The sequence below is a fragment of the Epargyreus clarus genome, unplaced genomic scaffold (assembly GCF_041222505.1).
Source record: "Epargyreus clarus isolate Ecla_fem2 unplaced genomic scaffold, WU_Ecla_fem_2.2 ptg000026l, whole genome shotgun sequence".
NCBI classification, from domain to species: domain Eukaryota; kingdom Metazoa; phylum Arthropoda; class Insecta; order Lepidoptera; family Hesperiidae; genus Epargyreus; species Epargyreus clarus.
Window position 1 is genome coordinate 2,281,526 of NW_027332233.1, and position 17,421 is coordinate 2,298,946.

Below are 17,421 nucleotides of genomic sequence, written 5' to 3' on the forward strand. Positions count from 1 at the left end.
TCAATAATAACCAAATGTCCAGGTGTCGAAGAGCTACATGGGCCAAGTGGACGGCCTGTGCGGCCTGTTCGACGGCGAGTGGCGCAACGACCGCAGCACGCCGAGCGGGGCGCCCGCGCGCTCGCTGGACGAGTTCGGCCGCAGCTGGCTCAAGCCCGGCGTCGCGCCCGACGCCTGCCAGCCCAAGGTCGTCAAGCCCGACCGCCAGAAGGAGGTGTGGGACCTGTGTGACGTCATCACGTGAGTACAACGACCGCAGCGCGCCGAGCGGGGCGCCCGCGCGCTCGCTGGACGAGTTCGGCCGCAGCTGGCTCAAGCCCGGCGTCGCGCCCGACGCCTGCCAGCCCAAGGTCGTCAAGCCCGACCGCCAGAAGGAGGTGTGGGACCTGTGTGACGTCATCACGTGAGTACAACGACCGCAGCGCGCCGAGCGGGGCGCCCGCGCGCTCGCTGGACGAGTTCGGCCGCAGCTGGCTCAAGCCCGGCGTCGCGCCCGACGCCTGCCAGCCCAAGGTCGTCAAGCCCGACCGCCAGAAGGAGGTGTGGGACCTGTGTGACGTCATCACGTGAGTACAACGACCGCAGCGCGCCGAGCGGGGCGCCCGCGCGCTCGCTGGACGAGTTCGGCCGCAGCTGGCTCAAGCCCGGCGTCGCGCCCGACGCCTGCCAGCCCAAGGTCGTCAAGCCCGACCGCCAGAAGGAGGTGTGGGACCTGTGTGACGTCATCACGTGAGTACAACGACCGCAGCACGCCGAGCTGAATGCCTCTGAAATATGCAGACTTCATGAATCGAAGGAATTTGCTATCCACGTTTTCTACGAATACTTGCCATTAACTTGTTACAAAAGTTATTTACTGGAAGCAAACCAGGCGACTTAACAAAAGCAAGGTTAGCATCATCATAATAACCTAATCGATCATATACAATATATGTATTACAAAACTGTATTTTAGAATTAACTACAGAGTTCCTAACTCAATCCATATCGCCAAATAGTTTAGTTGTACTCTTGCAATGACCTAACGTAAGTTTGATCACATTTTAAACACACCTGCTATTTCTATGTATATCTAAATAAGAATTACTTCTTGCATGAACACATGCATGACGTACTTGCATGTCATGAACACATTACATATGTTTGCAGCAAGGAGCCGCTAGCACAATGCGCGAGCGTCCTCAACTTGCACAAGTGGCGTAGCATCTGCCTGGAGAAGATCTGCCAGTGCACCGACCTGGTGATCGACGGCAAGAAGATGACGGACAAGGAGTGCAGGTGCTCGCTACTGGAGCAAATGGTGGCGGAGTGTCTGTCCGGCGATAAGGATGTCAACATCGATTCCTGGAGGATGCAAATGGATTGTCGTGAGTAAAATCGTACATATGTATTATCCTTAAACTAATAAGTAGTAAGATGAAATTTTTCAATGCTTACTTCATGGAAAGTAATACATTACCTTTTGTGCTACTTTAAAAACAAAAAATGTTTGTAGGGCCCAAATATATTGGGGATAATGAAATTGATTAGACCGTGACCGGCCACTACATTGAATCCCAAAGCCACAAATACAGTGCTATGTTAAACAAATTACACTTATTTTTTGTAATATAGAAGTAGCAAATGAGTATGTAATCTACCAGATGGTAAATAATCACTGCGACCCATAGGCATTTGTATCCTCAAATAACATGTGTTGTTATCCCCGAGGACAAAATTGAAACGCCTCAGCTAAGGATTTGACTCACTTACCTACACTCACCTTCGAAACCAGAACACAGCACTTAACCTCACTGTTATTGCGCAAAAATAGGCTATAGTTTTTTCGAAATTGAATCGCGAATGATCTACCATCTTCAAAATACCTGATCCTGTTGACTTGACTTTCCCTATGTTTCTCTAGCTGCGGAGTGCCCCGCGCCGCTGGTGCACTCGGACTGCTACCGCAAGGGCTGCGAGCCGACGTGTGCTGTGGGCGGCGTGGCGCCGGCCTGCTCCGCGGCGGACGGCCAGTGCGCGCCCGGCTGCTACTGCCCCGAGGGCAAGCTGCGCAAGGGCGACACGTGCGTGCTGCCACACGACTGCAGAGACTGTGAGTAACTGTCCGATACGTTACTCCGGGACGGCCAGTGCGCGCCCGGCTGCTACTGCCCCGAGGGCAAGCTGCGCAAGGGCGACACGTGCGTGCTGCCACACGACTGCAGAGACTGTGAGTAACTGTCCGATACGTTACTCCGGGACGGCCAGTGCGCTCCCGGCTGCTACTGCCCCGAGGGCAAGCTGCGCAAGGGCGACACGTGCGTGCTGCCACACGACTGCAGGGACTGTGAGTAACTGTCCGATACGTTACTCCGGGACGGCCAGTGCGCGCCCGGCTGCTACTGCCCCGAGGGCAAGCTGCGCAAGGGCGACACGTGCGTGCTGCCACACGACTGCAGAGACTGTGAGTAACTGTCCGATACGTTACTCCGGGACGGCCAGTGCGCTCCCGGCTGCTACTGCCCCGAGGGCAAGCTGCGCAAGGGCGACACGTGCGTGCTGCCACACGACTGCAGGGACTGTGAGTAACTGTCCGATACGTTACTCCGGGACGGCCAGTGCGCGCCCGGCTGCTACTGCCCCGAGGGCAAGCTGCGCAAGGGCGACACGTGCGTGCTGCCACACGACTGCAGAGACTGTGAGTAACTGTCCGATACGTTACTCCGGGACGGCCAGTGCGCTCCCGGCTGCTACTGCCCCGAGGGCAAGCTGCGCAAGGGCGACACGTGCGTGCTGCCACACGACTGCAGGGACTGTGAGTAACTGTCCGATACGTTACTCCGGGACGGCCAGTGCGCGCCCGGCTGCTACTGCCCCGAGGGCAAGCTGCGCAAGGGCGACACGTGCGTGCTGCCACACGACTGCAGGGACTGTGAGTAACTGTCCGATACGTTACTCCGGGACGGCCAGTGCGCGCCCGGCTGCTACTGCCCCGAGGGCAAGCTGCGCAAGGGCGACACGTGCGTGCTGCCACACGACTGCAGGGACTGTGAGTAACTGTCCGATACGTTACTCTGGGACGGCCAGTGCGCGCCCGGCTGCTACTGCCCCGAGGGCAAGCTGCGCAAGGGCGACACGTGCGTGCTGCCACACGACTGCAGGGACTGTGAGTAACTGTCCGATACGTTACTCGGGACTAGGAGTAAATCTTTATTATTGTCGCTCTCTGCTGGACACGGGTCGCCTCTCAGAAGGAATGGTCTAGTCTACCAAACTTGTCACCTCACGGCTGGACTTGAGACATTTCTCAGACTGTTTTATGTTAAAGTCCACCAACTCTACTGTTCCCCTTCTGAGTGTAGTTCTCCTCTTAGAGTTAGAGGGTTTTAGATCATAGTCTACCATGCTTACTGATCCAGCTGGGTACAGCTCTTCCATCTTTAGGCTAGGGTTCATCAAGCTTACTGTTCTACTGCTGGGGTACAGTTTCCCTTTCAGATTAAAAGGACTTTAGGTCATAGTCTGTCAAGCTGGCCAAAAAAAGATTAAAAGACTTCATACATGTTTTTATGGTATTTCAAGAATTTCAGGGATGTTTTCTTTTCCAATGTTTTCCTTCGCTGTCAACAACTTTTAATACGCACATAACTTTTTCTCTTTTCTTTCCTTTTCTATTTATTCTTTCCTTACTTTTCGTACTTTTGTTTTATCTGAACCTACGCTGTGCAGGCACGTGCACGGGGGTGGGCACGCCGGCCAAGTACGTGACGTTCGAGGGCGACAACTTCCCCTTCCTCGGCAACTGCACCTACCTCGCCTCGCGGGACCGCAACGAAACCGGACATCATAAATATGAGGTACAATTACAAACACTGATGATTTTGTCTCGTCCGAAAAACTATTTAAGGACATTGATGCTTTTGTACCTCAACGGAAGTAAAATAATACAATTTTTTTTGGACACTATTGAAAAAACTGAATCCAGACCATAGGGCCTATGGTAGGTAAAATAAATTACATCAAATAGCCTTCTGCATATTTCTTAAAACGTCTTGTTTCTCTGTCAAATTACATATTATTACTTTATTAACGTATGTTTCCTTATTAAAGGCAGCGTTTGTAATGAAAGAAATCTCTAGCAGATTTAAAAATTTTGGCAATATCAGAAACAGAATAAACGATCTAAAAAATAATAATTCATTTTTATGAAACCAATTCTAATACTACGGAACGGAAAAAGTCCGAATGTATACTTTAAAAACTAAATGATTTTTGAAAATTCAGGTGTATACAACGAATGGGCCGTGTGAAGAGAACTCAGCGACCAGCTGCACCAAGATCGTGCACCTCATACACGAGAAAAACGTTATCGCTATCAGCAAGGATACCACAACTAAGAAGGTATTACTAATAAACCAGATTTTAAATACAACTGACACTCTCCATATACACAATTATGTTTAATTGTGACCCTTGGTTTCCTGTCAAAAAGAGACTTCAAACGTACCTGAGCTATCTATTATTTTCATCAACTTATTACTGTCCCATTGCTGCGTACTGCATTGCATAAAGGCTTAGGCAACTTTCACCTCGGCTAAGTGACAAATGCGCTAAAAATGTTGAAAAGGATATCTTCAGCATATTCATTTTTGATTTTACATCACAAAACAATTAGCACATAGGTTTAAAAGCATGAAATGTTATGTTTTGATGTTGAATTTGTTGTGTAGCTCGTAACAACTGTGAACGGATCGCCGGTATTCAAGCACCCGACAAAGAACGAGTGGGCCACCATCAGCCTGGAGAAGGGCCAGGACGTGGTCGTGCTGCTGCCTGACCTTTATGTAGAGGTACTTTGTCTATTTCTTATTAGATTTAAGTAGAAAATGAACATTTAAACCACTTGTCACAATGGTAAGTGACGGTCAACGCCAACCGTGAACATTTGTGACCGAAATGTGACGTCTACCTGAAGTGAGTATAGATGTGTCTCCACTCTTGAGAACTAAGATAGTCACTTACTTATATAAGTCTACCGGCGTCCACACCCTTCCACTGAAACTCACACGTAAGAACTGTTTCACGCTAGAATTGTATGTGACAGTGGTACCAGTTGAACCATATTGTCTTTTCTTTTCAAATTACATAAATTGACTTGTATAATTAATAATATATCGTATGTTATACAATTTGAAAATTGTATTATATATTCCGGGAAAATTGTTTAATACAAATAGCCATATACTCCAGGAAACTTGTTTAATACAAATAGCCATATACTCCAGGAAAATTGTTTAATACAAATAGCCATATACTCCAGGAAAATTGTTTAATACAAATAGCCATATACTCCAGGAAAATTGTTTAATACAAATAGCCATATACTCCAGGAAAATTGTTTAATACAAATAGCCATATACTCCAGGAAAATTGTTTAATACAAATAGCCATATATTCCAGGAAAATTGTTTAATACAAATAGCCATATACTCCAGGAAAATTGTTTAATACAAATAGCCATATACTCCAGGAAAATTGTTTAATACAAATAGCCATATACTCCAGGAAAATTGTTTAATACAAATAGCCATATACTCCAGGAAAATTGTTTAATACAAATAGCCATATATTCCAGGAAAATTGTTTAATACAAATAGCCATATATTCCAGGAAAATTGTTTAATACAAATAGCCATATACTCCAGGAAAATTGTTTAATACAAATAGCCATATATTCCAGTTAACGGTGCTGCAATCCAACATGGAGTTCACGGTTCGCGTCCCATCTTCGGTGTACGGGAACCAGACAGAGGGCCTGTGCGGCGTGTGCGACGGCTTCGAGGAACACCTCACCACCAGCAACGGTACCATCACTGATGACTTTGAAGTGGTAAGTGATATCTCGTTATAAGATAGGATGCGTGTCTCGAAAAATGTTCGTAACTCTCTATTTCATTAATCGTTAGGCAGCTATCAAGATTAAATAAGGCTTGATTATTTGGATATAAAAGTAAAATGCTCACAATTTGCGACTTTGCTGGATTCTGTTAGCTTATATAAATTGATACCCAAGTTAGTAGACAACTTTTATATATAGCTTTTATATAAAAGATTTTCTACTAACTTGGATGGTAACATCAATATATTTTTCATCATATTTCTCTAAATACGCACGCACGGCTCTTTATCTATTCTCAATTAGACTTTCTTCTTTTTCTTTAATATGTTCAGTCTTATTTGGATTATTTTTGTATTTCAATGAAATTTTCCAAAAAAATTGTATGAAAGGAGAATTTTGATGCCTTTTTTATGTCCAGTACGGCAAGAGCTGGCAAGCGACCCCCGAGGTGCTGCAAGCCCTGGAGGTGCCGCCGCAGCAGCAGTGCGGGGAGCTGCCGCCGCCGCCGCCCTGCGAGCCGCCGCCGCCCGAATCCAACCCCTGCTATAACATTAACAATGCCGAGAAGTTTGGAATCGTGAGTATTTTTGAGCAAGTCATATATAATTTAACTTTAAACTGTAAGACATAGACTAATATTAGTTATTGAATCAAATGTGAGATACTTAACTGCATCATCAAGGTTTGCTTCAATACTCGTAATAATTCTCCCCTCTTAAAAATTAAAAAATCGCCTTACTTATTAGATTTCTACAGTTTGGTTAATGGGGGTAGTTGGAGAAATGCAAAAATCAGCGTTCCATGCACCAGTTGCTCTTGTGCCACTTTTGGGGATACTTGAATGAAATGTGTTCAGTAGAGAAGATTGACATTGTCGAAACATACGATGGATTCGAGTAAGTAAAGGATTTGTGTCAATCAACTCCGGCGGCACCAGCGCACACCTATTAATGCCTATTAACAGTAGTGTCAAGCGCTGCTGTGATCAGATTTGAAGGGAAACATACTTTTCCGAAGCGTTCCAGCTTAATCCTTGGGGTAGCCGCGTATTAGTGACTGACCTCATGAAGGTAACTAATCTTATCTGTGGTTGATTACACATGTCTATGGGCGGCAGTAACCACTTACCATCAGGTCGACTGCATGTTCGTCTTTCGTCAGTTCATCCATTCGTTCCCTCATTCATCGAATACGAATACGTTCTTAGGTGACAACAGTGGCTGTTCCGATTTGTGTCTATGTGCATGGTTTTACTTTTAAGCATTATTTAATTTACTTTAGGCAATATACCCATTGACATGTATTATAATTAATTGTCACATATATGTTACCTTGTTCATAAATAAATTGATTTGATTTGAAATTCACTTCATCAATAATCTAGCGGCTTAAGGGAGGGGACGAAAGGGTCGGTTCGCCCCGATCCTGGGGGTCTCCAAACATAGTTCATTTATTATCATTATCATCAACAACCCATTACTGTCCCACTGTTGGGCACGGGTCTCATAATGAGAAGGATTAGGCCATAATCCACCGCGCTGGCCAAGTGCGTATTAGTAGACTTTGTAGACATACCTTTGAGATTATTTTATAAATCTTTCAGGCATGCAGCTTTCTCATGATGTTCTCCTTTACCGTTTAGCAAGTGATAATTAATTTCTAATTCGCACATATCTTTGAAAAATCGGAGGTGCCTGGGATTTGAGCCTCGGACCCCTCGTTCAAGAGGCCAAGTTTCTTAACCACTAGGATATCACTGCCTATTTTATTAATACAAAGTAATAATTAAGTGACTAAAATGAAAAAAAAAAACGAGGTAATAAAATAAAAGAAATCCAAAAGAAAATGAGAATTAAAGTAATGAAATATCTATATACTGGGCTATCACTGCTTATCAATGATATGTGTTCCCCAGTGCCACGCGCTGGTGGACCCGGACGAGTTCGTGTCGGAGTGCGAGGCGGAGGTGTGCGCGCTGGGCGCGGGCGCGGCGTGCGCGGCGCTGGCGCGCTACGCCGCCGCCTGCCGCCGCCACGGCGTCTGCGTGGAGTGGCGCGGGGAGCTCTGCCCCTACCCCTGGTGAGGACACACCCTTGGTTCACACATACTCGTACATTACTATAGATATCTCACCGCCTTGTAATTGAAGGAAGCCACAAATGGCAAAATGGCTGTCAAACAGTCAGCTATTTTCCCATTGCGTCTCTGACTGTCATGGTGTAATATACGCGGAACGATGCCGACATGTACAGTACAGTGTAGAGAGTAATCTTTATTTATCTATGGGTTCACACATCGACTATTCTCAACATCCGAAAATAACTTAACCCACCGTCTTTAGCCTTACTATATGAGCTTTACTATACTTCTTCTCCATAACGAAACACCTTGTGAAGTGGCGGTAGTTGTATTGACATTCAAAAAGTGCTCTGTAAAGAACCTATTTTTAACCGACTTCAAAAAAGGAGGTTTCTCAATTCGACCGTATATATATTTTTTTTTTTTTTTTTATGTTTGTTCGGCGATTTTTTCACGATGCCGCGACCGATCGACATGATTCATACACCATTGTATGTGGCTAGTTTCACAGGGGGTCCCATTTCGAGGAAATTTGAAAATTTCCGCCAGTTTTCCCGGAAAATTGGAAAAACCCGATTTCATATAAACTTGAATAAGTCGAGTATTTCTTAACCAATTTTAATTTTATTTTTTTCATATGAAAGGGAGTTTCGTTGCGGTACTTTCCTACCTTAACATTAGTATGCTCTGATGATTAGAATTTAAGTTATGGGGTGGAACTCATCATTACTACCCCTGCTTTTTACATATTTTATGACAACTTACCTTCTGCCCACTCAATTCTCATGAAACTTAAAATGAATATTGAGTATCTAGGTTAACATGATATGATGGAAAATTTGACCTTCAACTCTTCAACCCTGGTAATGCAGAAGTGCCTCCTGCCTCAACCATACAAGTTAGGCATTTGGAACTTATGGATATTTAATAAAATCGATAAGTTGAAATAGATGGAAAATTTGACCTTCTACTCTTCAACTCTGATAATGCAGAGGTGCCTCCTGCCTCAACCATACAAGTTAGCCATTTGATGCTTATGAATATTCAATAAGGTTGATAGGTAGAAATATATGATGGAAAATTTGACCTTCTACTCTTCAACTCTGATAATGCAGAAGTGCCTCCTGCCTCAATCATACAAGTTAGGCATTTGGAGCTTACGAATATATGATGAGGTCATGAGTAGAGACATATGATGGAAGATATGACCTTCAATTCTTCAATCCTGATGATGCAGATGTGCCTCCCATGTTAAGTATATAGAATATACATTTGTTGTAATGAAGTTGCTAGACAGAGACATATGATGAAAAATTTGACCTTCAACTCCTTTTTCTTTTCTTAACTATTGAATTAAGGTAGATTGGACCGGTCCACTCGCAGAGTTTTACCACCTAGTTTGATTTATTTACTTATCTGTTCCTACCTAACCTAGCCAATAATTAGTATCTCATAAAGCCTCGCCTATAGTGTTTCGTATTGAATTGGTTAGGTTAGGTTGGAACATATAAGACAATATAAAACTAAGCGACAAGGGCGCGGCAGCGCCCTGCGAGCGGGTGGGTCCAATCCGTATGAATTCAGACCTTACCTTTATTCATGATCACCTTTATACAATTTTACATAATATTAATACAAACGTTAGCATATCATCACTAAAAAGGGTGAAAAAAAAAATTTTAACAAAAAAATAAAACCGACTTCTATGTCACTACAAAGTAAAAAATAATTGAAATAATTGTTGGTTTAGTACATATTTCTGAAGTCGGCGCTCATATTGGACACGCTGTTTACGCTGTTATCAAACGAAATATATTGTACGAGTAATGAGAATTTTCTATAAAATTCTCATGTCCAGATAACTACATAGCTCCTCTCAACTTCTCGTCTTTCCGTTGCAAAGAGATCTGTTCTCGATATTAGGACAGTAATAGGTTGATATAAATATTAACATTATCTAAATAATACTATAATCCAGCGAGGCACCGCTCGTGTACCGGCCGTGCGTGGACTGCGAGCGCTCCTGCGACAACAACGATGAACTTGAAGAGGACCCCGACAAGTGCGAACAGCTGGACGTCGAGGGCTGCTTCTGTCCTGAGGGCCAAGTGAGTTCTACTTTCAGATGGTAGGGCATTTCCTGGTGTAATTACCTATGCCCTACAATCTACCTTTCATAATAATATTATTCCAAAACCATTGATATCTTCAGATCGATAATAGATGTTTATTAAGCAAAGACAAATTAACTATATATTATGATCGTTTAAAATCATTACAGTCTAATGCAGTTCTAATAAATGATCGACAGGTACGAGTAAACAACACTTGTATAGAGCCGAACAAATGCTTCCCGTGCGACGCGAATAAAGAACACTACGCTGGCGACGAGTGGCAGGTGAGTGGTTGCATTAACGGTTTGCACTACCTTTTCTGTTCAGGGCGAGTAGTGAAGGCTATAATATCTCAGATCTCTGGCTTTCTTGATTCCTAGAATACCTGGTTTCTATTTACAATGTTTGAACTACATTAAATAGCTGATTTATCCTTCATGAAACTAAGATATTTTTAATTAAATTATCAAAATCTTCTCGATGTCCTAGAATTTCCTAATTTATTTAGGTACCCATTGATTTAGTAATATTATGAACTCTTAAAAAAGTGTGAAGGAATTTTTAACGAAAGAATCTGTTTTTCTGTTTAATCTTAAAACATATTTAATATGTATTGTGTCGAGTTACTCAAAACCTAAATAATCCTTGTTTATACATTTGACAATGGTGTAGGATACTAGTCAACTATATAGGAAGAAGATATATTCAGTAGCCATCTATATATTTTAATTTTTATTCAATTCACAGACCGTATTAATAACAATAATATTCTTATAGCATCATCAATGCTATATCAATATGTTAATCAATAAAGCATATCTATAATGTTACTAGCTGTCCCGGCAAACGTTGTGTTGCCAGATAAATAAAAATGTTAAGGGTGAGCAATCCTTGTCACTTAGGGGTATGAAAAATAGATAGTAGCCGATTCTCAGACCAACTGAATATGCATATAAAATTTGGTGAAAATCGGTAAACCTGTTTCAGAGGAGTACGGTAACTAACATTGTGACACGAGAATTTTGTATGTAAGATAGCAATAAATCATCGTAATGTCCATGCGCAGGAGGACGCATGCACGAAATGCACGTGCAGCAAGGTGTCGGGCGAGAACGCGGCGCACGTGGCGTGCACCTCGCAGCGCTGCGCCGCGCCCGTGTGCGCGCTCGGCGAGGACCTCGTCACGCGCGAGGCGCCTGGCGCGTGCTGCCCCGACTACATGTGCGGTAAGAGAACCCACACTTCCTTAGACTAGCTAGTAGAATCGACACACATATTTTTAACGTGCGTCAGTTGTGAAATAGATATCCAATTACTTATGTAAATCGACCGTTTTAATCCTGAGGAATGAAAACGCATCTGTGATTTGATTCGGATAGAACCCTCCATATGGAGTCGGTTATAGATGTTCATTGGCTGCCAAGTGACCCCTTCCGTCGAGAAGGCTGTGTTGTCTACTTCAATGTTATGCAATACCCTCGTTTTGCAACAGATACATTCCGATGAATCCATCTGATTGCAGGAAATACTACATTTTTATTTTACTTCCAGTTCCGAAACCACAAGACCAGAAGTGCGAGGAACCAAAGAAGATGGAATGCGGTTTCGGCCAAGTACTGAAGCAAAAAACTGGCGAGAACGGATGCAAGGAATTCGTTTGCGGTTAGTATGATTTCACGCATTATTTTTACATAGTAGGCTATACAGTCAATCTTATTGAATTTTTATGATATAAAAGTAAACCGATCTTGAAGAAAATCTTATATTTTCTGTTACTACTTCTAACTGCACATACAAATTTTAATTTTTTTTTCATGTTACAATTTTTTTTCTATTAATATAAATAAGTTTTTCCAGTAATAAACGCACAAACGGACAGACAGATCATATAGAAACTATCTTTTTTATATGTAGAGAGAGCCGGTTTGCTAATGGTTTTAATAGAGGTTAGAAGTTCTACTGTGGAATATAGGGTTTTCGTAGTACTTCGGAAAGTATAATTAAAACATATTTGAATGAATTAACGTTGGCAACAGAATGCAAGCCACCGAGCGAGTGCGAGCACATCCCCAGCGACAGCGAAGTGGACGTGATGGAGCCGGGCGTGGTTCGCAGCATCGACAGCAGCGGTTGCTGTCCGCGCGCGCAGCTGCTGTGCCGCCCGCTGACCTGCCCCGCGCCGCCCAGCTGCCCGGACTTCCACAAGTTGGAGACCACCAATGTCACTGGGAAGTGCTGCCCGGAGCATAAGTGTGGTGAGCTTTGCTAAGTTTTCTGATTTAGTCTGGTGTGATGAGGAGTATCGGTACCCAGCGCTGTTGCCCACCCTGTTCATTCGTCTAAAATTCCAGACTTTGAAAACCACCAAAGTCACTAGCAAATATGCGCATATTTTATTTAATAACTTTGACTTGCGTCACGACTAGGCACCATATAACCTGGTGTAATAAAGATATCCTTAGATTGTTGCCGTCTATGGCTATAATATATGAGCTTTACAAAACTTGCGTTATTATCTCCGAGAGGGTTCCCCATTATTGATATGATTATAAGCGAAGATACAACTTAAAATATATAGGGAACATTGGTTGGACTCAACCATGCTGAATATTAATAATCATTATGATAATTTCAGAATTACCGAAAGACAAGTGCGTGGTGCAATTGGAATGGGAGGCAGCGCCACAGGGCGGAGAAAAACCGCGTGCCAAGTTACAGTATGTGTTGAAAGAGGTGAGTTTATTTTCCTTTTCTTTAAAATTTAATTTAAACCTTTTTATTTGAGAAAGTAGAAGATACTGATATAAGACGACCTTTACCGAGCTGGTTAATGGATGAAATGTTTTTTATATCTAATTAAATATGTCAAAAAGTATATTGCAAATGGGTTGACTAAAAAAGTTCAGTCATGAATATGATATTTTTTTCTTAAACATTTTACTGGTTTCGTGAATAGAAAAATTATATACTAATCGAAAGTATGAAGACTATATAATATCCAAACGTTAGGTTGACTATTTTTTCCTGTCTCAGTTCTTGGGCAGGCTAACTTGATTACCTATCGGGATCTTAGACCAAGAATTTAATTCTTTTAGTGACAATAGACTAAGCATGGCATGTAATGTGATTATTGTGAGTACTAGTATGAGATCTTAAAACAGAATATTAGTTACATTAGGTCGGAAAACAAAATAAAAATATCTAAACTAAATTACCGGCACTCATTACCGGACAAAAAAGAGTCGCCCATTCAGCGGACGACTAGCAACAGTCTAATATTTTTTGTATTAAGTATTTTTGGTGGCTCTATAATTATCGACGTGTTAAATAACGTCTGTATAAGATATCTTCCCAACACTCGCACCATTCCAGCTGGACGAGACGTGGGCGGACGGCCCGTGCCGCTCGTGCCGCTGCGCGGCGGGCGGCGGCGCGGCGCCGGGCGCGGCGTGCAGCGTGACGGAGTGCCCGGCGCTGCGCGACGCCGCCGCCGTGCTGGAGCCGCGCGCCGTGCCCTTCGCCTGCTGCCCCGTGCCCGTCTACGTCGCCTGCAAGCACCAGGGGAACGTCTACAAGGTACCACCGCCTCCGAGCCGGCCGATACTGTGAATCATGTGAAAGTTTTTTTCATGAAGAAGTCATCATCATCATCATCATCAACCCATTACTGTCCCACTGCTGGGCACGGGTCGCCTATCAAAATAAGAAGTAATAGTCTACCGCGCTGGCCAAGTGCGAATTTGTAGACTTCACATACCTTTGAAAACTCTCAGGTATAAAGGTCCCCCCACGATGTTTGCCTTCACCATTTAAGCAAGTGGTAATTAATTTCTAATACGCACGTAACTTTGAAAAGGCCTTTGCCTAGTGTGTGCCTGACTTTTTAACCCTGGACCCCTCGATCAAGAGGCTAAGTCTCTTAATATACTATCACTACTTTTTAGAATAATAATAGGCTATCACTGCTTTTTAGAGTGCATGCTGATATAACTGATTTTACCTATTACCTATACCGATGCACTTATCTCACAACCATCCATGTAAGCGAAGTCACAGGTAGAAACTAATATAAATATATTTTTCTGTTGGCAGATTGGCGAGAACTGGACATCTACCGAGAACGTATGCGAGTCGTACGTGTGCTCGCAGCGTGATGATGGCAAGTTGGAAGTGCTCACCACCGTGCAATCCTGCCACACTGACTGCCAAGCTGTAAGATACTGAAGATTCTTGTAAACAATTATTTTATTTATTTATTTTATTGTATTTTGGACACAGACAGTCATGTATTACATTACAACATCTTAAACTAACTTAATATATGTTATTCTAGACTTTGAGTGCCAACAATTTGTGTATTAAAAATACATTAGACAAGTTTTTAAGATATTGAATTGTATCTCAAGGTACATTTTAGTGTGTTTTAGTAGTTACATATTACAAGGTATAATACATTTTTTAAATAAGGATTAATTAACTTTTACTTTAAATTTACTAGTTTTTAAATATTGAATTGTATCTCAAGGAACATTTTAGTGTGTTTTAGTAGTTACATATTATAAGGTATTATACATTTTTCAAATAAGGATTGATTAGATTTTACTTTAAATTTAAAAGTTTTTAAATACTGAATTGTGTCTCAAGGTACATTTTATTATGTTTAGTAGTTACATATTACAAGGTATTATACATTTTTTCAAATAAGGATTGATTAACTTTTACTTTAAATTTAGAGATAGATTGACAAAAAGGATCAATATGACCAATATGTTCATTGTAGGCAGCCAAGCAACGATTGAAAAATGAGTTAGAGGTGAATTGAGTACTCGATATAGGAACAGCAAATAAATTATTAGGTCGGCGAATACTTTTTGACGGTACTTTTAAGCTGATCATTTCCAAAAGGTCAGGGGAATCGATAAAGTTATTTAAAATTTTATACAAAAACATATAGTCTCGCTGTTGCCGTCGAAGATTCAGGGTTAAAATTTCGTGTTTTTTTAATGAACCACCATACGATAGATTATCGGACCCGACTTCTTCTTCGAATTATGTTCTAAAATCAAATATCTAGAAGGTATTTCGTAGAATTCATTGCCTTGTTTCAACTTAAACTTACTTCGTACACCATGCCAACATCCCTAAAATATCAAAACTTCAAGTTCCTTATCGTTCCGCAGGGCTGGAGCTACGAGCCAGCAGCCCCAGAGAGCGACAAGTGCTGCGGCAAGTGCGTGCCCGTGGCGTGCGTGGTGGACGGACAGCTGAAGGACATCGGCAGCGTCTGGACCTCCGACGACTTCTGCACCAACTACACCTGCATCAACGTCAATGGAACTGTGAGTAAAGATGGGTTCTTAAATATCTCACACACACACACAAGATGTCGCTGTTTCGACACGCGAATCATCAATGTTAATTGGAAATTAATCAAAAAAATGTAGTCCTCTAGAAGTATAGAGTAATGCGGCAGATTAACATCCCATATAAAAATATGTTTCTAAAATTAATCATAATACTAATAGTCTTTTCCCCTGCAGCTTCAAGTGAAAAGTTCTAATGAAACGTGCCCAGAAGTGTCTGAAGCTATGAAGAAGGAGTTCGTGCTGAACGAAGAGAAGGTGCCCGGGAAGTGCTGTCCCAAGATAAAGCCGGTCGCGTGTCGTGTCGATGATAAAGTCTATCAGGTATGTTTTAGTTACAAATTCTATAGTTATTTCTTAGTTCTATGTGGGGTCCAAATTTACACAATGAAATAAATATAACTGTCAGGTGGCCTGGAATGACACCACTCCCTTTTCCCTGAGTTTTTATCATATTTAAGCAAACGAGCATGCTCATAGACATCTGTCATCAGTTCCTGATAAGATAATATTCTTATGAGAGGTTTTTCAGAAACTAGTCGTCGAGGAGTTTTTGAAGAAACTCGTCATATTACAAAATAACCTACTTGTCTTAAAGCCTATGCGAACAAAGTCGCAGGCTGATGCTAATTTCAGTGTATATTTCTTTCCACAGGTCGGCGAGAAGTGGACGTCTATGGAGAAGGTGTGCGAGTCGTACGAGTGCTCGCAACGTGAAGACGGCAAGCTGGAGGTGCTCACTACCGTGAAATCCTGCAACACCGACTGCCAAGCTGTAAGATACTGTGGATTTCTATTTACTAACTCATAATCCTTTAGCCTTTCGTTTTTCTGCATATTTAAGGCTGGCTGGTAGAAAATGTTATTTAGCATTAAGTCTGCCTTTTGTACACATTTTTAAATATGTTCTATAAAGAGTAAATAAATAAATAATCATCTTCAAATATAATATTTAAAATAGGAATAAATATGTGCCATCCCACCTCCCAGGCAGGATCGGTGCAAATCCAAAAAAATATGCATGGTTTAAAATGTTTAAATACCAGCATATAGCATGGATTTCGCAAAGCAACGCCTGATACAATTAAGGAACTTTTAAGGAATTATTTGGTTTATTTTTCCTGTTCCCCATATTATCAAAAATGTTCCACACACACATTCCCCGGATTACCCCAGCGGCCAAAGGCTCACACGTGCCCACATTCCCTTTTAAAAGCTACATTAAAAAGTTCCCTTTTCCCAGGGCTGGAGCTACGAGCCAGCGGCCCCGGAGAGCGGCAAGTGCTGCGGCAAGTGCGTGCCCGTGGCGTGCGTGGTGGACGGACAGCTGAAGGACATCGGCAGCGTTTGGACATCCGACGACTTCTGCACCAACTACACCTGCATCAATGTCAATGGAACTGTGAGTTGATATTTCACACTTCGTTAGAGAAGATAATTGGTAATGCTACTGGAACTTTTTCTCTAAAGGTCTCCCAAAAATATTTTAGCACCACGTTAAATATTACTGATTTTATTATTATTTCATGATTTAAACCTATGCCATGGTTTTTGGCTTCGTACACGCAAGATGACGCTATTATCTTTATTGAGACCATACAGGATTGGGACTCTCTAACCAATGTGTTAACCTAAAGTACTTGGTCGTCCACAAAAATAAGAATTTGTGTACAGATTTATACTTCATCGACAAAAAAACTTCAATTTTTTTTTACAAAAATGAACTCATTGACACTTTGTCACTTGCAGCTTCAAGTGAAATGCTCGAATGAGACGTGCCCAGAAGTGTCTGAAGCCATGAAGAAGCAGTTCGTACTCAGTGAGGAGAAAGTGCCCGGGAAGTGCTGTCCCAAAGTAGAGCCGGTCGCGTGTCGTGTTGGTGACAAAATCTATCAGGTATGTTTTAGTCGATAATTGCTATTGTAGTTTTTAATCTGTTTTCGAAGATTTTCAGGCTAATACTCAGATAATATTAGATATTTTCGTA

The 17,421-nt window shown here is 42.3% G+C and overlaps 1 protein-coding gene across 1 annotated transcript in view; it reads left to right on the forward strand.

Annotated features, from left to right (window-relative positions):
- Hml (hemolectin) overlaps positions 1 to 17,421 on the forward strand; it is a 69,818-nt gene that overhangs the window by 42,341 nt on the left and 10,056 nt on the right. Inside the window, exons 51-72 of the mRNA XM_073087752.1 lie at positions 23 to 240; positions 1,150 to 1,367; positions 1,904 to 2,092; positions 3,709 to 3,836; positions 4,264 to 4,380; positions 4,710 to 4,829; positions 5,720 to 5,869; positions 6,297 to 6,455; positions 7,794 to 7,957; positions 9,936 to 10,065; positions 10,269 to 10,355; positions 11,138 to 11,297; positions 11,623 to 11,733; positions 12,108 to 12,326; positions 12,707 to 12,804; positions 13,444 to 13,647; positions 14,164 to 14,283; positions 15,252 to 15,410; positions 15,612 to 15,758; positions 16,090 to 16,209; positions 16,678 to 16,836; positions 17,184 to 17,330. Coding sequence (XP_072943853.1) covers positions 23 to 240; positions 1,150 to 1,367; positions 1,904 to 2,092; positions 3,709 to 3,836; positions 4,264 to 4,380; positions 4,710 to 4,829; positions 5,720 to 5,869; positions 6,297 to 6,455; positions 7,794 to 7,957; positions 9,936 to 10,065; positions 10,269 to 10,355; positions 11,138 to 11,297; positions 11,623 to 11,733; positions 12,108 to 12,326; positions 12,707 to 12,804; positions 13,444 to 13,647; positions 14,164 to 14,283; positions 15,252 to 15,410; positions 15,612 to 15,758; positions 16,090 to 16,209; positions 16,678 to 16,836; positions 17,184 to 17,330 — 3,324 coding nt within the window. The remainder of the gene's footprint in view (positions 1 to 22; positions 241 to 1,149; positions 1,368 to 1,903; positions 2,093 to 3,708; positions 3,837 to 4,263; positions 4,381 to 4,709; positions 4,830 to 5,719; positions 5,870 to 6,296; positions 6,456 to 7,793; positions 7,958 to 9,935; positions 10,066 to 10,268; positions 10,356 to 11,137; positions 11,298 to 11,622; positions 11,734 to 12,107; positions 12,327 to 12,706; positions 12,805 to 13,443; positions 13,648 to 14,163; positions 14,284 to 15,251; positions 15,411 to 15,611; positions 15,759 to 16,089; positions 16,210 to 16,677; positions 16,837 to 17,183; positions 17,331 to 17,421) is intronic.